The 23033-nt window shown below is 38.8% G+C and overlaps 9 protein-coding genes across 9 annotated transcripts; all 9 read right to left on the bottom strand.

Moving 5' to 3' along the window:
• Nucleotides 1-734: 734 nt before the first annotated feature.
• LOC127156636 (histone H2A-like) lies at nucleotides 735-6244 on the bottom strand. The gene is made up of 2 exons (XM_051099587.1): nucleotides 5849-6244; nucleotides 735-1427 (listed from the first exon to the last, which is right to left on the bottom strand). Exons 1-2 carry the CDS (start codon nucleotides 6218-6220, stop codon nucleotides 1098-1100), a joined length of 702 nt encoding a protein of 233 aa, XP_050955544.1. The 5' UTR covers nucleotides 6221-6244; the 3' UTR covers nucleotides 735-1097.
• On the bottom strand, nucleotides 2219-2576 carry LOC127156620 (histone H4). The gene has a single exon (XM_051099572.1). It carries the CDS (start codon nucleotides 2549-2551, stop codon nucleotides 2240-2242), a length of 312 nt encoding a protein of 103 aa, XP_050955529.1. The 5' UTR covers nucleotides 2552-2576; the 3' UTR covers nucleotides 2219-2239.
• LOC127156594 (histone H3-like) lies at nucleotides 4637-5083 on the bottom strand. Its single transcript, XM_051099545.1, has one exon. It carries the CDS (start codon nucleotides 5065-5067, stop codon nucleotides 4657-4659), a length of 411 nt encoding a protein of 136 aa, XP_050955502.1. The 5' UTR covers nucleotides 5068-5083; the 3' UTR covers nucleotides 4637-4656.
• A 628-nt stretch (nucleotides 6245-6872) lies between the features above and the next one.
• LOC127156583 (histone H1-like) lies at nucleotides 6873-7593 on the bottom strand. Its single transcript, XM_051099533.1, has one exon. It carries the CDS (start codon nucleotides 7494-7496, stop codon nucleotides 6873-6875), a length of 624 nt encoding a protein of 207 aa, XP_050955490.1. The 5' UTR covers nucleotides 7497-7593.
• Nucleotides 7594-8960: 1367 nt separating this feature from the next.
• Nucleotides 8961-9326, bottom strand: LOC127156621 (histone H4). The gene has a single exon (XM_051099573.1). The coding sequence runs from the start codon at nucleotides 9298-9300 to the stop codon at nucleotides 8989-8991; it is 312 nt and encodes a 103-aa protein (XP_050955530.1). The 5' UTR covers nucleotides 9301-9326; the 3' UTR covers nucleotides 8961-8988.
• Nucleotides 9327-18259: 8933 nt separating this feature from the next.
• Nucleotides 18260-18705, bottom strand: LOC127156588 (histone H3-like). The gene has a single exon (XM_051099539.1). The coding sequence runs from the start codon at nucleotides 18687-18689 to the stop codon at nucleotides 18279-18281; it is 411 nt and encodes a 136-aa protein (XP_050955496.1). The 5' UTR covers nucleotides 18690-18705; the 3' UTR covers nucleotides 18260-18278.
• Nucleotides 18706-19358: 653 nt separating this feature from the next.
• LOC127156598 (histone H2A-like) lies at nucleotides 19359-19807 on the bottom strand. The gene has a single exon (XM_051099550.1). The coding sequence runs from the start codon at nucleotides 19776-19778 to the stop codon at nucleotides 19392-19394; it is 387 nt and encodes a 128-aa protein (XP_050955507.1). The 5' UTR covers nucleotides 19779-19807; the 3' UTR covers nucleotides 19359-19391.
• A 627-nt stretch (nucleotides 19808-20434) lies between these two features.
• On the bottom strand, nucleotides 20435-21197 carry LOC127156629 (histone H1-like). Its single transcript, XM_051099582.1, has one exon. The coding sequence runs from the start codon at nucleotides 21053-21055 to the stop codon at nucleotides 20435-20437; it is 621 nt and encodes a 206-aa protein (XP_050955539.1). The 5' UTR covers nucleotides 21056-21197.
• Nucleotides 21198-22313: 1116 nt separating this feature from the next.
• On the bottom strand, nucleotides 22314-22998 carry LOC127156609 (histone H2B-like). Its single transcript, XM_051099561.1, has one exon. It carries the CDS (start codon nucleotides 22765-22767, stop codon nucleotides 22393-22395), a length of 375 nt encoding a protein of 124 aa, XP_050955518.1. The 5' UTR covers nucleotides 22768-22998; the 3' UTR covers nucleotides 22314-22392.
• Nucleotides 22999-23033: the final 35 nt, after the last annotated feature.

A 23033-nucleotide genomic window follows, 5' to 3' on the forward strand; every position in this document is an offset into this window, starting at 1 on the left:
ACAAATGCTAATGCTTTTTTAGAGTTTTAAAGGGTTAGTTCACCCAAAAATGAAAATTCTGTCATTAATTACTCACTCTCATGTTGTTCCAAACCCGTAAGACCTTCGTTCATCTTTGGAACACAAATTAAGATATTTTTGATGAAATCCAAAAGGTCTCTGACTCCCACAGACAGCAAGGGTACTACCACGTTCAAGGCTCAGAAAAGTACCAAGATGATCGACAAAGTTGTCCATGCGATATCAGTGGTTCAACTGTATTTTTACAAGAATACTTTCTGTGCGCAAAGAAAACAAAAATACTGTGTCAGTTGTGGACGTATGCGTGTGGTGGTGCTGACACAGATCAATAGCTTTCATACAGCCTGCATCTTTCTCTAAATGTAAACAAGGCATAAGGCATGTGTTCAACACCATAACGCCATATCTGGGTCAACACCGGTGCTGGTGCTGCCATGCGCATGCGCGTTGTGGTAATATTCTCTCATGAACGCGCATCCACAACTTGACACAGTAGAGACGAAAACATGCAATAAAGTTTGGAACAACATGAGAGTGAGTAATCAATGACAGAATTTTATTTTTTGGGTGAACTGACACTTTAATATAGACAAAGTAATTAAGTATAGACTAAGTTTATCTATCTCTGTCCGAATATTTTTAAAATGCAAATGATTTTATATTTATTAAATATATTTAAAGTGCTAAAGTACTTTTTGAATATTCCATTTTTAAATTCTGAAATATGCAGCGTTTCAACAGTGTAAATAATATGCAACAGAGAAAAACACTTATTTTTAATAGTGTAATTATTATCATAATAGAACCATGATGAACATGAAGCTTCATGTATGATGTTGAAGCGCATATAATTAACGTCACTGTGTCTTTTATAACAGTATTTTTGAAGTGATTTGTGTTACTACCAAAGTGTGATACAAGCAAGTATTGTTACAGTAACTCTCCATATTCCAAAGAAACTCACCTTTAATAAAACAGTGTAATACCACACATATTAAAAGACTGAAAGCTCTTTTAACTGAAAACATGGGTGGCTCTTAAAAGAGCCGTTGTGGTAAATGAAGTCAGTTCACACCTCACTTGGAGCTGGTGTACTTGGTCACGGCCTTCGTGCCCTCAGACACGGCGTGTTTGGCCAGCTCACCGGGCAGCAACAGACGCACGGCGGTCTGGATCTCTCTCGATGTGATGGTGGAGCGCTTGTTGTAGTGAGCGAGACGAGACGATTCACCGGCGATGCGCTCGAAGATGTCGTTGACGAAAGAATTCATGATTCCCATCGCCTTGGAAGAAATACCAGTATCAGGATGAACCTGCTTCAGCACTTTGTAGACGTAGATAGCATAGCTCTCCTTCCTGGACCTCTTGCGCTTCTTTCCTCCTTTGCCGGTGGTTTTGGTGACGGCCTTCTTTGAGCCCTTCTTGGGTGCAGACTTCGCTGGTTCAGGCATGTTCGCTTTTGATGAACAACACAATGTAACGTTTTAGGCGCATATCCTGAGTATTTATTGAAAGCTCATGCTAATTTAAGAGGGCTGGACTTCCTCTCCCTGATTGTGTCTTTTTGCGCAATGAATGAAAGGAACATATTTCATTGGTTAGAAATGGCCTCACTAGAAAGACATATCCGCCAATCACAGGCTTCTAAATTTGAATGTTTCCCGTCTCCTCCCCACACAGTTTACTTGGACTTTCCCGCTCAAAATGTCTTTGTGATAGTCACAGTCACGAAGAAAGAAGAAAAAATAAACTATTTTTGTATTAAACACTATTGTGCATATTAAATTAATTTTGGAGAGAACACGGATTTCAGTGAATGTCAGAATGAATACAATACACCAATAAAAATCTCGAGTTTAAGGCAAAAACGCTTTTATGTTTCACAGCGTGGTGTGATTTACTAAATTCACAACCCTACTAACAACAGAACCCATCGCAAATTATCAGATATTCTAATGGTTGCTACTATAAATACAGTTAGAAATATTACATCAAGCGTTAAAAATATTTTGCGTTTTGCAACGTTTAATGGTTTTAACAAGCCACCAATAAAAGCCGATCAATTAACCAGTAAAACCAGTGAAATCATTGCATGTTCTGTGATGTTTTTTTCTTTTCTCTCAGTAGAAACAACTACAACATGAAAAACACTCTTTTTTTTGGAAAAGTGGGTGGCTCTTAAAAGAGCCGTTGGGTTTGTATGATCCTACGGATATATTTAACCTCCAAAACCGTACAGAGTGCGTCCCTGTCGTTTCAGAGCGTACACGACGTCCATAGCGGTGACGGTCTTTCTCTTGGCGTGCTCAGTGTAAGTAACAGCATCACGAATCACGTTCTCCAAAAACACTTTCAACACACCGCGAGTCTCCTCGTAGATCAGACCGGAGATACGCTTCACACCACCACGACGAGCGAGACGACGGATGGCGGGTTTGGTGATTCCCTGGATGTTATCACGCAGAACTTTACGATGACGCTTAGCACCTCCTTTCCCGAGTCCCTTGCCGCCTTTGCCTCTTCCAGACATGTTTGCAACTCTTCAAGCTTCTATACCGTACAATAGAACTTGTGAGAACCGAAGTCATGCGAGAAGAGCTTTACAGTAGCCCACAGGACCTAATTGAAACACACAAAGTCGGAGCTACGCTACATCATACCATAGACGTCATTCATTCCAGTACGGCGAATCTGAAAGAATCACATGGTGATCGGGTGTAATTATTTCTGGACTTCATACAGTATGTTTGTACATAGACTTTACAAGTCTGACCGTTTATTAAACTTTTATGCACCCGCACTTACCAAAGAGAGGTCAGGCTTCTCAAAAGGTGAAACATATTGCAAGTATTTTATAAAGATGTTCTACTTGAAATAATGCCCTGCATATATAGAATTAATATCCAGGGCACTGCTATTAATTTTTTTGTGTTCTAGTGCATGTTGGAGCAGAAGGAAACAAGATGGCAGATAAACATGCTAAGAACTCTTTAAACTTGAAATATGAATTGATGTAAAAATCAGCAAGGCAAACTCTAATAAAACAGTGAAATAATGAGAATCAGAATGAGCTTTAATTCTCCATGTGTGCAAACACCCAAGGAATACATAAATTAAAAATCTTTTATATATATGACGCTGGACCACAAAACCAGTCAGGATGTTTTTTTGTTTTTTTGTTTTTTGAAGAGCTCTGAATAAATGAGCTTTCCATTTATTTTCCATGTATGGTTTGTTAGGATAGGATAGTATTTGACTGAGATAGTCATAGACAATTATTTGAATATTTGGAATCTAAGGGTCAAAATATTGAGAAAATCGCCTTTAAAGTTGAGGTAGGAAATTTATAAATACCTTCATAGAACATGATCTTTATTTAATATCCTATGATTTTTGGCATAAAACAAAAATCTATCCAATACAATGTATTTTTGGCCACTGCTAAATATACCTGTGATACTTACAACTGGTTTTGTGGTTCAGGGTCGCATACGAAATAGCAGAGCATTTAAATAAAACTAAGAAAAATAATAACAACTGCGATGATATTACCTGCCCGGTTGTTCATTCTGGACAGGTTTTAAAGGCTGGGCAAGTGCACACCAATTATCCTTTCAGCTGTCCTAAAATGTTTGTTGCAGTCTTGCAATCTGATTTCCTTGCTGGAAAAAGAAAAGAAAAAAAAAAAAAAAGCTAAGCTAGTTGACTGGTAGTCATCCAGCCTGGTCTTAGCTGTTCATTGCTGGTCTGTTAGATGGGTTTTGGCCACTTTCTTGGTCAGGCTGGGAGACCAGTTGGAACAACCAGCTACTTACAGTTTCAAACCAGCTAAGACTTGCCAACTGGCTGGTTTTAGTTTTTTTTTTTTTTTTTTAGCTTTTTTTCCTGCAGTGTTGCTGGTTGACCCAAACCAGTTATAGACAGTTATACACTATATATATATATATAACTTTAAAAGTGAAGTAGGTATATGAAATAATGAGACTGGCATTGTGGAATTTATGAAAAACAGATTAAGTTAAGTTGATTAAGTTATACTGCACTGTATTGCACATACTGTAATAGTGAACGACAAACATTAAAAAATATTGGGGGTGAAAGCAATGTTAAAATGTTTATTAAACATATTAACATTGCTTTATTAGATTATCTAAAACAGGAAAATGCAATAATCAAATAAATACTTTTTTATATAATTAATAAATTGTCTAAAATATGTAATATATATTATGTCATTAACTACACACTAATTTTCGTAATGCAGTTAAGTCAATTTGTAAATAATCTACCCCAGTTCTGTATATGAACTACTATTTGGAATCATTATTACACCCGTGGAGAAAAAAAAAAAAAAAACATAAGGCAAGCATGTTTTTTTTTTTTCTCAATGGGTATAATATATATATATATATATATATATATATGCAATAACAATAGCATTTCCCCCTTCTTCTACAGAACCATTACACTAACGAAAAACATTTGAGATTGCTTTGTATCTTGTATATTCATGCTAAGTGCTTAAAGTGAGATTTTTGAGTGTGTTGACAAACACAGAGACATAGAAATTTCACTTTGTTGTAAACATTTGGGTGGCTCTGAAAAGAGCCTTTGGGTTTAGGAGAAACAGTGTGTTTAAGCGCGCTCTCCACGAATGCGGCGGGCCAGCTGAATATCTTTGGGCATGATGGTCACTCTCTTGGCGTGGATGGCGCACAAGTTGGTGTCCTCAAACAGACCGACCAAATAAGCCTCGCTGGACTCCTGCAGGGCCATGACGGCGGAGCTCTGGAAGCGCAGATCCGTCTTGAAATCTTGAGCGATTTCTCGGACCAGACGCTGGAAGGGCAGCTTACGAATCAGCAGCTCGGTGGATTTCTGGTAGCGACGGATCTCTCGCAGAGCCACGGTACCCGGCCTGTAACGATGAGGCTTCTTGACGCCGCCGGTGGCTGGAGCGCTTTTACGGGCGGCTTTGGTAGCGAGCTGCTTCCTCGGGGCTTTGCCACCGGTGGATTTGCGAGCGGTCTGCTTCGTTCTTGCCATTGTTTTGAGTTTTCTGCTTTAGTCTTCAGTACAGAATGTTTTTCTTTCTTATGTAGCAACTTTTTAAACTTTCTGCCACATTGGGCGGTGCATGAGCAAAAATTTGATTGGCTGTCTTGTACGTCCAGTGTAAGGCGGCCAATGAACAAGCGTTTCATATTTTCAAACAAGAGAAGGCAACTTGCCTTTCCCGCTAAAATGTTGTCTGCTCAGTGTTCCATTAATCGACTTGAAAAATGCTGCGTTTTTATTTATTTTTATTATTATTATTATTATTATTATTATTATTATTATTATTGTTGTTGTTGTTGTTGTTATTTACATTTGTCAGAAGGCTGCTCTGTTAAAATCAGAAGTAATAAAAAGTTACGTTTTGTATTTATAAGTGGGGTAATAACTAAGCGGGTTTGAAAATATTGCTTTTGATTTTTTGAAATTATTTCCCTATTCACCTGTTGCAGTGTAACAGCGTTAACATGTTGTAAATGTGTTACTATACACAATAAAACGATGCACACTAAATATTTAAACGCTTGTTTCATACGTTTTTAAAGATGCGATTTCTCCAACGAAAAAGTTTCTCGCTCGTAAATTGCTGTTTGCGCTGCTCGTATCCACATCGAGTTATTGTACTTTATTTGTAAGGGAGTGTGTGTATAAAAGCAAAGCTATTCAAATTTATCATAACTCAAACTGCTCTTGTAGAGAAAGTGGGTGGCTCTGAAAAGAGCCTTTGGGTGTTTTGCATTTTTAGGCTACAGCTCATTTACTTGGTTTTGGCGGGCTTCTCGGTCTTTTTGGGCAGCAGCACAGCCTGGATGTTGGGCAGCACACCGCCCTGAGCGATGGTCACTCCGCCCAGGAGTTTGTTCAGCTCCTCGTCGTTGCGCACCGCCAGCTGCAGGTGACGGGGGATGATACGGGTCTTCTTGTTGTCCCGAGCGGCGTTTCCAGCCAACTCCAAGATCTCAGCAGTCAGATACTCGAGCACAGCGGCCAAATAAACCGGAGCACCAGCACCAACGCGCTCGGCATAGTTGCCTTTGCGGAGGAGCCTGTGCACACGGCCGACGGGAAACTGCAGTCCTGCCCTGGATGAGCGGGTCTTGGCCTTTGCTCTGGCTTTGCCTCCAGTTTTGCCTCTTCCACTCATTATTAAAATCCTGTAATTGTCACTGCTGCTCAACACAGAAATAATAGCGTTTTGACCTGAGGATCCGTTTTTAAGAGAGAGTGCTGGTCGTCTATTGGCCAGAGTCCGTCACAGTGGAAAACCAATCACTGCGCGTCCCTCCAAAACTCTAAAGGCCTCCACTTTGCTAGTTTTCATTTTCATTTGTTGTAATGAATGAACAAAGTAACAGAAAATGTATTTAATGCAGCGTTTAATGCAGAAGAACGTAAAATAACCAAGGTTATTCAATTACACACTGAAATATATGTCCACATAAACCCTGGAAAACATTGTATTTATTTTTAATAGATTAGCCTTTGATATTAATTTCAAATTAAGACTAGCTTAGATACATTCGTCCAATCAGTTAATGCGTTTTAAATATAATTCAGATACTGATGTGAATAAAAAGTAATCATCAATAAATGTTTTAGATGTAGTAAACAATTAATTGTAGATGTTATTGTAGTATCTTACTGACAAAAAATATACAGGCTCTGTGAGTTTATTCTCAAATACCTCAATAACCATTTAATTACGAAAATGTAAATTTTGCTCTTTAATCGCAGCAAGTGGGTGGCTCTTAAAAGAGCCGATTGTTTTGGGAAGAAACGAACACAAAGAGTGACATTTATTTCTTTTTAGGAGCCGCCTTTTTAGGCTTGGCTGCCTTAGGCTTCGCCGTTTTGGGTTTGGCTGCCTTGACCTTCTTAGGGCTCTTGGCTGCTTTCTTAGCGGCTGCTGGCTTCTTTGCTTTCTTGGGACTCTTTGCTGCTTTCTTAGCAGCTGCAGGTTTCTTGGCCTTCTTGGGGCTTTTTGTCGCCTTCTTTGCTGCGGTGGCTGCCAGTTTCTTCACCTTCTTGGGGGATTTCTTGGCGGCGGGTTTCTTGGCAGCAGGCTTCCTTGCTTTCGCGGGGGTTTTCTTGGCAGGTTTCTTCTTGGTTTCGGCTTGCTTTTTGTTGAGCTTGAAGGAACCGGAGGCGCCAGTGCCTTTGGTCTGGACCAGGGTGCCGTTGGTCACCAAACTCTTGACGGCGACCTTGACGCGGGAGTTGTTTTTCTCCACATCGTAACCACCCGCAGAAAGAGCCTTCTTCAGGGCGGCGAGGGACACGCCGCTTCTCTCCTTGGAGGCGGTCACGGTCTTGACGATGAGGTCCCTGACGTTCGGGCCCGTTTTCTTGGGTTTAGACGCCGACTTCTTCTTGGGAGCTTTAGCCGGAGGAGCGGCGGCAGCTGGAGCGGTTTCAGCCATGTCTCTGAGCGGATACGTCTCACACGTCGACAGTCTGGAAATAATGAAGCGCTGAGCGGCGCTGCGGAACTTAACTACCACATGAGAACCGTGTAGACTCAATATCAAGCTCCACAGAACTTCTAGTCCTACCGAATATGTGATTATCCGTTTAAACGCAAAGTAAAACAAGTGTATCAAAACATATCTGCAGATTATCTATTAATCTATTAATCTATAATCTGCTTTCTTAGGTCTTAAATATATACGAATGAATTGTCCATCCATTTCTCTTGTCTATTTGAATATATTTAAAGTGCAACTGATTCCTGCTCTAGCATTGCTATATTTTGAGCATCATTACAGTCTTCAGTGTCACGTGATTCTTCAAAAGTCATTCTAAAGTGCTTGTGATTTAAACAGTACCTATATACATGTATTTGATGAATAATAAACACACAATAACGGGAAATATTTTTTTTTTTTTTTTTTTTTTTTTTTAATGATCTGTTCCTCAAAGAATCCTGAAAGAAAAACAAAAGCTGTACAACAAAATAATATGTATCACGGAACACACTTCTGATGATGCTTCGTTGTTTTTTTATGGTTGTAATCAAACCATTGGATCTACACTATGATGACCGTCAGTCTTCATGTATGATGCATATATGTAAGTGCATGTAACCAATGTCACTGCATCTTCTAAGCCAGTATTTTATACATTACTTTTCTTAAAAACTCGATATAAGCGTTTTTTGTATAGTAACTCTTTATTTGCAAAACACCTCATATTAAAAAAGAAAAATGAAAGCTCTTTAGATGAGAACATGAGTGGCTCTTAAAAGTTCTTGGTGACAGCCTTCTTCGAACCTTTCTTGGGAGCGGAATTAGCTGGTTCAGGCATATTAATTTGTGATTAACAGCACAATGTAAATTCTAAGTTGCATCTAAACTATTAAAAAAAAATGTTTTATTGTTCTAACTGTGCAGACTAAATTAATCAGAGAACATGAATATCAGAAATCTGTTAATACTCCAATAAAAAAAAAAAAAAAAAAAATTAAAAACAATAAGTAAAATTTAAAAATCAAAGCAGTAATGCCTTTATTGCCTGGTTTCCTAGACAGGGTTTAGATTAAAACAAGATTAGGCCAAAGATCAATTAAACATTGGGGGGGAAGCAGGTATCTTGTGTATCTTGAGACAAAAAAAAGGCTATTAACATTTTTTAAATCATCAGTGCAAGTTTGTTTCAGTTAAAATAACTCAGGCATGCATTTTAGTCTGGGTCTAAGTTTAAGTCTTGTTTGTAAAACTGGATGTTAATGTCACAGCATGCTGATTTTTTTTTTTTTTTTATTTATTTTTTTTTGGTGACAGAATTTCAAACTAAGAAATGTAATTGTGTTTGTGTAAAACGCTTATTTTATAAAATTACAAAATGCACTCTTCTTTTGGAAATGTGGGTGGCTCTTAAAAGAGCCGTTGGGTTTGTTTGCTAGCATGCATTTGTTTAACCTCCAAAACCGTACAGGGTGCGTCCCTGGCGTTTCAGAGCGTACACGACGTCCATGGCGGTGACGGTCTTTCTCTTGGCGTGCTCAGTGTAAGTAACAGCATCGCGGATCACGTTCTCCAAAAACACCTTCAACACACCGCGAGTCTCCTCATAAATTAGACCAGAAATACGCTTTACACCGCCACGGCGAGCAAGACGACGGATAGCGGGTTTGGTGATTCCCTGGATGTTATCACGCAAAACCTTGCGGTGACGCTTAGCGCCTCCTTTCCCGAGTCCCTTGCCGCCTTTGCCTCTTCCAGACATGATTACAATTCCTCCAACTTCTATTCCGTAGAACACCGCTTATAGAAACGGAAGACGTGCAAGAAGAGCTTTACTCTAGCCTACAGGACCTAATTGAAACACGCGAAGGCGGAGCTATGCTACATCATACGATACACGTCACGAGTGCATGTTGGACCAGAAGGAAACTAGATGGCAGTTAAGTATGCAAAAAAAGAAAAAAATCTTTGAACTTGAGTGATATTTGAAATGATGTAAAAAAAATAAATAAATAAATAAATAAAAAATCAGCAAGACAGAAGTAAAAAAAATAATAATCAGGAAAACTAATAAAAACATGGCAAAACCTTTGGAACAAAGAATCAGAAAGAGCTTGTTTCTGCCATGTGTGCAAACAGAAGTTGTTTTGTTTGTTTTTTTGTTATTATTATTATTTTTTTAGGAGCTCTTTGTACATACATACATAAACATGCATATATGACACATGAATAGGAAAACATTTAAATAAGACTAAAGAAAATAATAAAAATAAAGAAAACAACATATACATCTGGAACAGAAGATTTATGTACAGTTTTGTGCACTGTGTACTGTATTGACATCTGTATAAACAAATATAACAAAATATATACATATTTACATGATATCTAACTATTGCCTCTCAATTACTGAAAATGAATTTAAAAAAAAAAAAAAAAACAGGTGGTAATTTGCCTCTGCCTGAGTGGAGAAGTGCAAACAGGCCGGGGTGAGAGGGGTCTGTGAAGTTGTTATCTGCCCATTTAATGTCATGAAGGTTATGCAGGTGTACACCAGTTAACCTTCCAGCTGTCCTTACAGGCTGTTGCAGTCTTCTTATCCAACTTTTTTTTTTTTTTTTTTTTTTTTTTTTTCTATTTTTAGCTGTACAAAATAGCTTGTTTTGCTGCTTGTTATTGCAAATTGATGTATCTTACCATGCTATTTAATGCATTATTAATTAATTAATTATGAATACATTGGTTTGTAGTGCAGACAGTTTTACCATTTACTACACATTGTTATTCTTCTTGTTATTTCCCTATAGCAGATAATAAAAGATAAAAAAGGTACTAAAAAATAAGTCTCACCCATAGGCTTACTTTCACGTTGATGGAAAAAAAAGGTGGATATCTGATCTGCTGGTTGAGCCGGACAGTTCTACGATATCTGGGGGTCATTCCACTGAATGGGTGCCATTTGCTTCCAAAACTCTAAATATATAAATAAAAAGCATATTTGAAAATATGTCAACAAATTCCTTCATTTCACCCTCAGGCAGGTGTTTGTTTTAAACGAAGTATTGGTTTCACGGTCAAAAAATAATATTTATCATAAAAAAAAAAAAAAAAAAAAAAAAAAAAAAAAAACACTCACAAAGTATATCTTTCTAAATTGCACAACAAAAAAAGTACAGTTACTATATATGAGTTTAGGATATATGGGTATATAAGTAACAGGAGCGAAAGTACCAAGATAAGTAACATCTAAGAAATAATTTAGCTAACAGGACCGTATGTTAATATTGACCCTCCCAGTCATCATTACAATATCATCAAATATAAAGAAAAGAAAATGAGACCACATACTTTAAGTCATTTCATTACCTTTAAAAGATCCAGATCTTCAGATATATATATATATATATATATATATATATATATATAACAACAATAATTTAATGAATTACAATACAATGAAATGGATGTATAAATTACTGATGATTACAGTAAATGATAATATGATTACATTTATTATTAAAATTATTAAATGATAAATAATTAGAACTGAATAAATGAAATAAGAATAAATGGAGTATATATATAGAGAGAGAGAGAATTCAGAGAACACACTCAAGTCAAACTATCAGACACGCACAACACCAACATTTACATCCAAGAGCCACGCCCACCAGATCATCAGAGACTTCACAGGGCACCCCTCATGTATTATCATTCACACTGGGACTAATGACCTTCACTCGCTGCGCAACAATACTGCTGATGCTGTGAGGAAAATGGCAGAAATCACCAGCAAAAGGTTCCCAGAGTCTCGAATCATAATCTCCACGCTTCTCCCAAGACATGACACACCACCACACATCATCTACAACATCAATGCTGAACTTTCCCGTGGATGTTCTGCGCTCCCACTGTACACCTGGGGCACCACCATCACATCGGCCTCCAACACCTGTATGATGGACTTCACCTACACAAAGACGGAGTGCGTATTTTTGCAAAGTCCCTAAAAGATGCAGCCCAGCATCACCGAGACACTTGTTAACAACTCCACGATACCACCAGCCCATTCACCCCTACATGCCCAGGCATCCCCCTCCGACCCCAGTGAGGAAAGACATTGCATGGACAAACACCACACATCGTCCACTACATCCACCAATGGCTCCCTACACACCTGTAAACCTGCAGTTACCAACTTCACATCCACCCACTGGCCATCAAACCCCCCGTAAGAAAGAAGAAACGAAAAACCACCCTACACCAAGAGAATCCCCCACAGCCGAAAGCACAGAGCTATGCTGAAGTTGCAGCTCGGCCCCCTGCTCCGCCCAGCACCTTCACACCTGTCAGCGAACTGAGCCAGATCAGAGAGATGTTGCATACACTGTGCAACCAGCTCCTGAACAGATAAGGACAACATCCACAAACACAATGCACTAAGGGGAAAAAAAAAGAAAAAAAAAAGTGCACTAATGTTAACTGTTTACCATATATATTCTCACTGGTTATTTTCTCTCCAAATTCTTACCAAATAGGTTTATCTTTAACAATACTAATATACTAAAGCGTTCATTTCATATAAGTTGTTGGAATATTCAGGGCCTTCATTCTTCAACTTTGGTCCTAAAAGCACAGACCCAGTTTTTCTGAAAAATAACAAAGATGCTGACATCATCATTCTCACTAAAACCTGGTGTCGAAAGGACGCGCTTACCTACTGTCCCTCAGGCTACTATGAAGTAATTGTGCCCTCAGTTAAATTAAGTACAGCCCATCGTGGACGAGACTCAGTAGGAATTTTGGTGTGGTACAAGGAAGATCTGGCCAAACACGTTTTTATTATTACACTTGGTAAATTTCATTGCTGGTTAAAACTAAACAAACAAATTGGCATTTCAACCACTGACACACATCTCTGTGCAATTTACATTCATCCAGCAGAATCCCCTTACCATGATGAGGAATATCTGAATAATATCCACACAGAGATCAGCCGTTTCCAGGTCCAGGGAAGTGTGCTGCTGCGTGGAGACTTTAATGCAAGAACTGGATCTGAATCCGATAACATAGATCCAAAGGGCAATGAACATGTCTTTGGCCAAAACCCCTTGAGTCTCACAAAAAAACCTCCCACCAAGAAACAATCTTGACCAAACTGTAAATAAAAACGGTACAAAATTAGCGCAGCTCTGCCGAACCTCAAAGAGGGGACTCTTTAGGGAGGTTCACGTGTTGCTCAGGTCTTGGAGCTAGTGTAGTGGACTATGCCATCACTGACATGGACCTCTCCTCCAGTGCATTCACTGTCATACAACAAACTCCGCTTTCTGACCGTAACCAAATTAACATTTATATTAAAACACACCACACACTAACACAAAACATACTCCAAACCTGTAAAATGTATCAGATCCAGACAGCATACAGATGGGCCCCAGACAGCACAGACAAATTTATTCAAGCCCTCAATTCTGACAAATTAACAAATCTAATCACTACATTTATTAACAAAAAATTTGAAACAACTAAAGATGGTGTCAATTTAGCTATAAATTAAATAAATTACATATTTAACAGCATGTAAAATTGAGTTGAAAAAGAAAGGCAAAATATATAGTAAAAAAACACCAGAAGATGAAAAATGGTTTGACTCAGACTGCAAAACATTAAGAAAACAACGTAGAAAATTATAAAATCTGAAACATAAAGAACCAAACAATGCTAACGTAAGAATTTGTCCTCAAATGCAAACTGTGTTTGTTTTGCCTTAGGGCATCCATACATTTGTGTTGTGTTTTGCTTTCTTTTTATATATTCTTAATTTATTCTTTATTCATTTATAATCATTAATCATTTAATCATTTTATTATTTCATTTAATCATATAATCATTTAGAATAATCATTATAGTCATTTATATATTCATTTTATTGATTCATTAATTGATTAGACATTTATATTATATTGTAGTTGTTTTTTATATATATTTTTCCACTGTTGTTTAGTCTTATGACTGTGTAGTTTCAAGGGCTGTTTGTCTTCATGAATAAGAGATACAAGGGAATGTTTATAGAAACTCAAGGTTTATGGGATGTTGTTGTGAATTAGTTTGGTATAACAATACTTGTTGGATTTGTGTTCTCCAGATGAAGCCTGAGCATTGAGACATACGCAATTAAGACTATTCAATCAACTCTGCTCCTTTTTACCATCTTTACTTCGTCTCCTGCTTCTGCTGTTCATTTTCACTGTTTTTTCCTCAGTCAATTTCTTGGCTGATAGATGACTGTTAATAGTGTTTTGGGTATTTTTGGGTACCAGACAAGACCTCCTGTTAGCGGTGTTTGGGTTTTAGACTACTCTGCTGACGAGTTGTTCTGATACTGGAAAAACTGATGTTTTCTGATGGGATCTGGTGTCCGGGGCTGGATCTTAATTGTCTAGGCATGGAGACAGCGATCTAACAAACTGAATACTGTTCAAAATTAAAACAATACAAAAACACAATCAAAACAAAAAAGAAACACCATCTGACAAAAAGTCTACAAGAAACTGAACATTCAATAAACCGTAATCAGTTCTGGGACATGTGGAATAATCTGAACACAACAACAAAACAAAACAACAACAAAACCACAAGATTTACCAATACAAGATGGAAATATTTGGACAAAATATTTTGAAAATGTATATATAGAAATCACTTCAAAACAACTCAATAACAATTAAGATCAGATAAAACAAAATCTACAAATGTATGAAAACACAATTAAAAATAATCAAAACCCACTCGATTTCCCAATTATGGTGAAATGCTGAAACACAGCACACCTGAGCTTCAGACAGCTGTGCTCAAATTTTTCAACCTTGTATTTAGTTCAGGCTGTTTTCCTGGCATCTGGAGCCAAGGACCCCAATTCACAAGAGTGGAGATAAATTAGACCCTAATAATTTCAGAGGCATTTGTGTGAGCAGTGATCTGGGGAAGTTATTTAGCAGTATTTTAAACAATAGAATAATGAACTTCCTTAACGAACACAGTGTCCTGAGCCCTAGACAGATTGGCTTTCTTCCAAATTACAGAACTACTGACCACATTCACACTCTACACACCCTAATCAATAAACGCGTAAAACAGACCAAACACGGAAAAATATTTGCATGCTTTGTCGATTTCAAAAAAGCATTTGATTCTATTTGGCATGACGGATTATATTACAAACTTTACAAAGTGGTGTATGTGGGTAAAGTTTATGACGTTATTAAATCAATGTACACTGTTAGACATTTCAAAGGGTTTTTACAGTAACTTAAGTTACTGTAATTACAATTTACAGTAGCAAGCCATATTTAATTCACAGTTGCAAACTGTAGCTGTTTTACAGCCAAATACTATTAAAAAGGGCAAGTTCATCAGTATACTACTGTGATTAATTTATTTTAATATAGATTTCAGTAGATTTTATAATTTTATATTGAATTCATTTAAACATTTTATTTTTACTCTACATAGGTACTACTGACATTCAATTAAAACAGACACAATAATCACAAAATATCAAATACTTTATTTAAAACAATACATGTATAACACTTAAAAATACAGTCTTAAATGGCTGGAACAGTGCATCTTCACCATTTCCCCTGTCTTAGGACGTTTTGCAGTGCATTATGTTGTATCCTTACAAAGAATCTATAGGCAACAGAAACAATGGAGAAAAAGACATGCAGCCAAAGAATACACAGCCATCTGCAAAACCCAGGTGCTGCTCCAAAACGTGGCCACCACCTTTGCTCACCATCCACTTTGTTAGAGACAGAAATGTCTTCTCTGAAAAACAAGTAGAAGAAATGGCACACTTTTAAAAGGAAAACCCCACACAGAATACACAAACATCTCAAAACCATAGTTGTTCTCTCACCATGAACATCAGTCTTAGTGTGATTGTCATGCTCGTCTTTCTTGATGCTTCATTGCAGTTGCCTTTAAAACACAAACACAACAAAATGCAGTAAATCTAAAATCCCATTAATAATTATATCAAACTAATTCTAAAATTAGAAAGGTAGCTAACAGTTAGCCATATAACTTGTCTAACCTAGCTAACATACGATTTTTTTTTTTTCCTCAATAGGCTACTGGCCAACATTATACTAACACCTGAAGAATATTTCACATTAGTTAACCTAATGTTAATACATGATAAGCGTTGCTCGTTGAAAATTATTTCAATTCAGTAACTTAATTTAATAAGCTGACAAAAGCCATTTGAAACAACAGCGCAGTTTACTGTAGTAAAGTTTGTAACCGCCACGTTGACGGGTAAATATTACTAGGTTAAACTGGTGAGCAAAAATCTGACAAACACTCAGACAAACGTATATTTATTTTTACCTTACTTGTTGGTCTTAATCTCTCGTAAATTGCATCGACACACAGCGCGGATGTTCTCCAGAAAATACAGTAGTATACAGCAATTTTTAAAAATACAGTAAGTCTCTGTATGTGGGGTCTGACGTCACAGAAAATTCCCATAATCCAATGGTTATTACAGTTATTTACCACAAAGGGAATTTGGAGTATTATACTGGGCGATATACAGTTAATAACGGTAGAAATTACAGAAATGTCTAACAGTGTACTCAAACAACAAATGTGCAATACGAATTGGCAATAAACACACAGAATTCTTCACCCAGAAAAGAGGAGTGCGGCAGGGCTGTAGCCTGAGTCCAACACTTTTCAACATTTACATTAATGAATTAGTGGTGCAGCTGGAACAGTCTACAACCCCTGGACTCACTCTGCAAGACAAAAACATGAAGTTTTAATGTACGCAGATGATCAGGTGCTGCTGTCATCCACCCCACAGGGACTGCAGCAGCACCTAGACCTGATGGAGAACTACTGTCAGAACTGGGCCCTGGCAGTAAACCTCAAAAAGACCAACATTATAATCTTTCAGTAAAAGCCCAGATGTCAGGAACACAGACATCAATTCCATCTAGGCAGCACCGCCCCTAGAACACACGATACAGTACACTTACCTTGGCCTGATCATCACTGCATCAGGGAGTTTCAGTATGGCAGTGAATGCTCTTAATGATAAAGCTCGAAGAGCTCTATACGCCATTAAGAAAAAATTCCAAAATATTGAAATACCAATTCCAATTTGGTGTAAAATTTTTAATAGTGTAATTCAGCCCATAGCGCTGTATGGAAGTGAGGTATGGGGTCCACTCAGTGATCAGAGCTACACTAGATGGGACAGACATCCAACAGAAGCCCTACACACAGAATTCTGCAAAATGATTTTAAAATTACAAAGGAGAACACCCAACAACGCATATAGGGCAGAATTAGGCCAATTCCCATTGATCATTAATATGCAAAAAAAGATCCCTCAAATTCTGGATGCATCTAAAATCGAGTCCTACAGAATCGCTACATTTTAAAGCACTACAAACCCAAGAACTGAACCCCCAAAAAAAGTCCCTTAAGTCAGCTGGTTCTGCGACTTACTAACCTGATTAACTCTACTAACTTTAACGAGTCTCAGACCAGCTTCTCACTCTAAAACTCAAAATAAATCAAATTATCAAACAATCTAAAATATATATCTGGAACATTGGGATCAAGAAACTAAAACACAAAGTAAATTACAATTATATCGAACTATAAAATCAAATTATGAACTGGAAGGATACCTCCAAAGTATCAGAGACACTAAGCAGAGACAAATCCTGACCAAGTACAGGCTCAGTGAGCACAGTCTAGCCATTGAAACCGGCAGACACAAAAAGAGCTGGTTACCCAGAGAGGAAAGAGTGTGTGCTCACTGCAAGACAGGAGAGACTGAGACAGAGGTGCACTTCCTCCTTCACTGCCACAAATTCAAATCAATAAGAGACCTATATGTAAATAAATTTACAAACATCACTTTAGAGGCATGACTGAAGAAGAACAAATGAAGATAATTCTAGGAGAGGGACAGACAGCAGCACTGACTGCAAGATATGTGTGGATGTGCCACAGCCTGAGAGACAGCAGGTGAATGTGTATAATGTGTGTAATGTGTGTATTATGTCTGACCTCAGCGTGTTTCCCTACTGTCTACCACAGTGATCCTCAGTATGTGCGTGTTTACATGTTAAATACTGTGGTATGAAATGTTCACATGTTCTATTTTGTTACACTGTTCAAGTTTTTTTTTAGTTGTTGTTGTTTGTTTCCTCTTTCTCCTATTATTTACATCTTCTCATTGTTATTATTATGTTCCTCCACATATACTCAAAGCTTTGGCAATATTGAATTTTTAGTCATGCCAATAAAGCAACTTTGAATTGAATTGAGAGAGAGAGAGAGAGAGAGAGAGAGAGAGAGAGAGAGAGAGAGAGATGGATAGATAGGATACATACACACACATTCTATACTTCTATATATTCTATATTTCTATTTTATTTTAAACACGGTACAAGATAATCTATTTAAATCAGTGTGACAAATGACAGATTTTATTATAATACCTAAAATGTGTAATGTAATGGATTACACTATTAACTTGGAATGAGTAATGGATTAAAATATTGCTGTATATTTTGCATATTCATGTCACGTGTTATGTGATATTTTTGAGTGGGTTTTAACAAACCTAACAACAGAGACGAGAAAATTTCACTTCACGAAATATTTGGGTGGCTCTGAAAAGAGCCTTTGGGTTTAGAAGAAGCGGTGTGTTTAAGCGCGCTCTCCACGAATGCGGCGGGCCAGCTGAATATCTTTGGGCATGATGGTCACTCTCTTGGCGTGGATGGCGCACAAGTTGGTGTCCTCAAACAGACCGACCAAGTAAGCCTCGCTGGACTCCTGCAGGGCCATGACCGCGGAGCTCTGGAAGCGCAGATCCGTCTTGAAATCCTGAGCGATTTCTCGGACCAGACGCTGGAAGGGCAGTTTGCGAATCAGCAGCTCGGTGGATTTCTGGTAGCGACGGATCTCTCGCAGAGCCACGGTACCCGGCCTGTAACGATGAGGCTTCTTGACGCCGCCGGTGGCTGGAGCGCTCTTACGGGCGGCTTTGGTAGCGAGCTGCTTCCTCGGGGCTTTACCACCGGTGGATTTACGGGCGGTTTGTTTAGTTCTTGCCATTGCCTTCTTTTCTGTCTTACTCTTCAACACAGAATGACTTCTTTCTCTGTGCAGCACATTTTAACCTTTCTTGTCGCATTGGGCGGTGCGTCAGCAAATGCATTTGATTGGCTGTTTTGTACGTCCTGCGTAAGGCGGCCAATGAACAAGCGTTTCATATTTTCGAACAAGAGGAGGTAACTTAACTTTCCCGCAAAGATGTTGTCTGCTCAGTCTCCCATTAATCGACTTTAAGAATACTACGTTTTTATTTTATTTTAGATTTATCAGATGGCTGCTCTGGTAAAACCAGAAATAATAATACTTTTTTTGCATTTACACTACAAGTGACAGTGGGGTTGAAGATATTGTCTTATTTTTATTCTTTTTTTCAATATTTCCTTATTTTTCTATTGCAGTTTAACAGCGTTAAGGTATTATAAATATGTGACTACACATCAACTCATACTGAGTATTTTAACATTCTCAGATCTTTTAAAATGAAACATTCCTAATGCTTACCAAAAATTGCTCTGTTTACTTTATCATGTCCACAGTTCAAATAATTATAGACTATTTATACAGGAGTGTGTGTGTGTGTGTGTGTGTAAAATCAAAACCACTCGAATCTATCATATAACGCAAATCGCTCTTATAGAAGAAGTGGGTGGCTCTGAAAAGAGCCTTTGGGTTGTTTCACGTATTCATCAGACTGCAGCCCATTTATTTGGTTTTGGCGGGCTTCTCGGTCTTCTTGGGCAGCAGCACAGCCTGGATGTTGGGCAGCACACCGCCCTGAGCGATGGTCACTCCGCCCAGGAGTTTGTTCAGCTCCTCGTCGTTGCGCACCGCCAGCTGCAGGTGACGGGGGATGATACGGGTCTTCTTGTTGTCCCGAGCGGCGTTTCCAGCCAACTCCAAGATCTCAGCAGTCAAATACTCGAGCACAGCGGCCAAATAAACGGGAGCACCAGCACCAACTCGCTCGGCATAGTTGCCTTTACGAAGAAGCCTGTGAACACGGCCGACGGGAAACTGCAGTCCTGCCCTGGATGAGCGGGTCTTAGCCTTCGCTCTGGCCTTGCCTCCGGTTTTGCCTCTTCCACTCATTGTTGAACTGCTTTTCTTGTAGCTGCCGATCAACACAGAAATGATAGCGTTGTAACTTCACGATCAGTTTTTAAGAGCGAGTGCTCGTCGTTTATTGGTCAAAGTCTGTCACGGTAGAAAACCAATCACTGCGCGTCCCTCCAAAACTCTAAAGCCCTCCCCTCTCTGTCAGCTTTCTTTGTCATGTTGTAATGAATGAGTGAAAGAATGACCTGAATATTTGTTTTTACCTATGAAATGCGTTTAATGCAGAAGACAGTAATATAACCAAGGTTATACAATCTCACATTTAAATGTACGTCCACATAATCAGGAGGAAAAAAAGTTACTTATGTAAGTAGATCAGCCTGATATTCTCTTTAAATCAAGCCCATCCGATAATATACCTACATCCGTCCTATCAGTGTTTCAGTTATTATATTTAATATGCTAATATGAGTGAAAGGTAATAATCAAATGTAGTATATTTCGATGTAGTATAATAACATACTGTACCTCACTTTGAGATAAAAGCATACACTAAGTTTACTCTCTATCTCAAATGCCCCAAACGAATTTAATTAAGATAGCTAAAATTTTGCTCTTTAATTGTAGGAAGTGGGTGGCTCTTAAAAGAGCCTTTTGTTTTGTAAAGAAATATACACAAACAGTGACATTTATTTCTTTTTGGGAGCCACTTTTTTAGGCTTAGCTGCTTTAGGCTTCACCGTCTTGGGTTTGGCTGCCTTGGCCTTCTTGGGGCTCTTGGCTGCTTTCTTAGCGGCTGCTGGCTTCGCCTTTTTGGGGCTCTTAGCTGGCTTCTTAGCAGCTGCAGGCTTCTTGGCCTTCTTGGGGCTCTTTGTCGCCTTCTTTGCAGCGGTGGCTGCCGGTTTCTTCACCTTTTTGGGGGATTTCTTGACGGAGGGTTTCTTTGTAGCAGGCTTCTTTGCTTTCGCGGGGGTTTTCTTAGCGGGTTTCTTCTTGGTTTCGGCTTGCTTTTTGTTGAGCTTGAAGGAACCGGAGGCGCCAGTGCCTTTGGTCTGGACCAGGGTGCCGTTGGTCACCAAACTCTTGACGGCGACCTTGACGCGGGAGTTGTTTTTCTCCACATCGTAACCACCCGCAGAAAGAGCCTTCTTCAGGGCGGCGAGGGACACGCCGCTTCTCTCCTTGGAGGCGGTCACGGTCTTGACGATGAGGTCCCTGACGTTCGGGCCTGTTTTCTTGGGTTTAGAAGCTGATTTCTTCTTGGGAGCTTTAGCCGGAGGAGCGGCGGCAGCTGGAGCGGTTTCAGCCATGTCTCTGAGCGGATACGTTTCACACGTCGATAGTCTGGAAATAATGAAGCGCTGAGCGCCGCTGCGGAACTTAACTACCACATGAGAACCGTGTAGACTCAATAACCAGCTCCACAGAACTTCTAGCTTCAACGAATACGTGATTATCCGTTTAAACACAAAGACAAGTACATTAAAACATCTTTACAGATTAGAAAATACGCAGATGCTAATGGTTTCTTAAATTTTAAATATAAATGAGGTAATTGTACATTTATACATATATTTGTCTATCTGAATATATTTAAAATGCAGCGAATTCTTGCGCTAGCAAAGCTATATTTTCACCATCATCAGTGTCACAGAATTATTCAAAAATCATTATAAAATGATGACATACTACAAACAATACTTTTTTATGTACATTTATTTAATATAAAACACAAAACAACAGCATTATATATATAGTAATGGTCTCATCAGCAAAGAACATTAATAGAAAAAGCTGTACAACAAAAAGTGGCAATAATTTGTATGAGTTCTGTGATTGCTTTGTTATTGACTGTTATAGTTGTAGTAAGACCATTGGCATATACCAGGGGTGGCGAACTCCAGTCCTGGAGAGCCGCAGCCCTGCAGAATTCAGCTCCAACCCCATAAAAAAATTCACCTGTTTGTAGCTACCTAATAACCCTTCAGATCTTGATTAGCTTGTTCAGGTGTGTTTGATTAGGCTTAAGGCAAAACTCTGCAGCTCTCCGGGTCCGACGTTTGCCACCCCTGGCATATACACTACGATGAGCATAAATCTGTGTATTTTCAACTGCATGCAAACACATGTTTGTCCTTTAAACCAGTATCTTATAAGGGGGAAAAATAATTTAAAAATAAAAAAAAAAAAAATATATATATACACACATATAAAATGTGTGTGGACTTTTTTTTTTATATCCTTGTGGGGACCTAAACCTGAATACACACAGACTCATGGGGACTAGTGTCACCGTGGGGACCTAAATTGAGGTCCCCATGGGTACAAAATCTTATAAATCATACAGAATGTTTTTTTTTTTTTTTTTTTTTTTGAGAAAGTAAAAATGCAGAAAGTTTTCTGTAAGAGTTAGGTTTAGGGTAAGGGGATAGAAAACACAGTGTGGAAAGTATAAAAACCATTGCACCTATGGAGAGTCCCCACAAGGATAATAAACCAGACGTGTGTGTGTTTTTTTTGCAAAACATGCTGAAATCATCACTAAAATATAACACCACAAAGCACATGTTTAAACAATAAGCTCTTTAAATGAGAATATGGGTGGCTCTTAAAAGAGCCGTTGGGGTAGTTGAGATCAGTTCACGTCTCACTTGGAGCTGGTGTACTTGGTCACGGCCTTTGTGCCCTCAGACACGGCGTGTTTGGCCAGCTCACCGGGCAGCAGCAGACGCACGGCGGTCTGGATCTCTCTAGATGTGATGGTGGAGCGCTTGTTGTAGTGAGCGAGACGAGAAGCTTCACCGGCGATGCGCTCGAAGATGTCGTTGACGAAAGAATTCATGATTCCCATCGCCTTAGAAGAGATGCCAGTATCCGGATGAACCTGCTTCAGCACTTTGTAGACGTAGATAGCATAGCTCTCCTTCCTGGACCTCTTGCGCTTCTTTCCTCCTTTGCCGGCGGTCTTGGTGACGGCCTTCTTTGAGCCCTTCTTGGGAGCAGACTTCGCTGGTTCAGGCATGTTAATTCGTGATGAACAACACAATGTAACATTTTGGACGCATGTACTGGGTATTTATTGAAAGCTCATGCTAATTTAAGAGGGCTGGCTTTCCTCTCCCTGATTGTGTGTTTTTGCCCAATGAATGAAGGAAACATATTTCATTGGTTAGAAATGGCCTAGCTAGAAAGACATATCCGCCAATCACAGGTTTCTAAATTTGAATGCTATCCGTCACATCCACACGCTTCTTTGTCTGACTTTCCCGCTCAAAATGTTCCTTGACA

This window comes from Labeo rohita, chromosome 25, assembly GCF_022985175.1.
Source record: "Labeo rohita strain BAU-BD-2019 chromosome 25, IGBB_LRoh.1.0, whole genome shotgun sequence".
Classification (NCBI taxonomy): domain Eukaryota; kingdom Metazoa; phylum Chordata; class Actinopteri; order Cypriniformes; family Cyprinidae; genus Labeo; species Labeo rohita.

Excerpts from the sequence above, each read along its gene's own strand:
- LOC127156620 (XM_051099572.1), bottom strand. The coding sequence starts at position 2,551 with ATGTCTGGAAGAGGCAAAGGCGGCAAGGGACTCGGGAAAGGAGGTGCT.
- LOC127156594 (XM_051099545.1), bottom strand. The coding sequence starts at position 5,067 with ATGGCAAGAACGAAGCAGACCGCTCGCAAATCCACCGGTGGCAAAGCC.
- LOC127156636 (XM_051099587.1), bottom strand. The coding sequence starts at position 6,220 with ATGAGTGGAAGAGGCAAAACTGGAGGCAAAGCCAGAGCAAAGGCCAAG. Across the intron at positions 1,428-5,848 it reads CCAAAAAGACCGAGAAGCCC|GCCGTCACCAAAACCACCGG; the intron begins GCCAAAACCAAG and ends GGCTCAAAGAAG.
- LOC127156583 (XM_051099533.1), bottom strand. The coding sequence starts at position 7,496 with ATGGCTGAAACCGCTCCAGCTGCCGCCGCTCCTCCGGCTAAAGCTCCC.
- LOC127156621 (XM_051099573.1), bottom strand. The coding sequence starts at position 9,300 with ATGTCTGGAAGAGGCAAAGGCGGCAAGGGACTCGGGAAAGGAGGCGCT.
- LOC127156588 (XM_051099539.1), bottom strand. The coding sequence starts at position 18,689 with ATGGCAAGAACTAAACAAACCGCCCGTAAATCCACCGGTGGTAAAGCC.
- LOC127156598 (XM_051099550.1), bottom strand. The coding sequence starts at position 19,778 with ATGAGTGGAAGAGGCAAAACCGGAGGCAAGGCCAGAGCGAAGGCTAAG.
- LOC127156629 (XM_051099582.1), bottom strand. The coding sequence starts at position 21,055 with ATGGCTGAAACCGCTCCAGCTGCCGCCGCTCCTCCGGCTAAAGCTCCC.
- LOC127156609 (XM_051099561.1), bottom strand. The coding sequence starts at position 22,767 with ATGCCTGAACCAGCGAAGTCTGCTCCCAAGAAGGGCTCAAAGAAGGCC.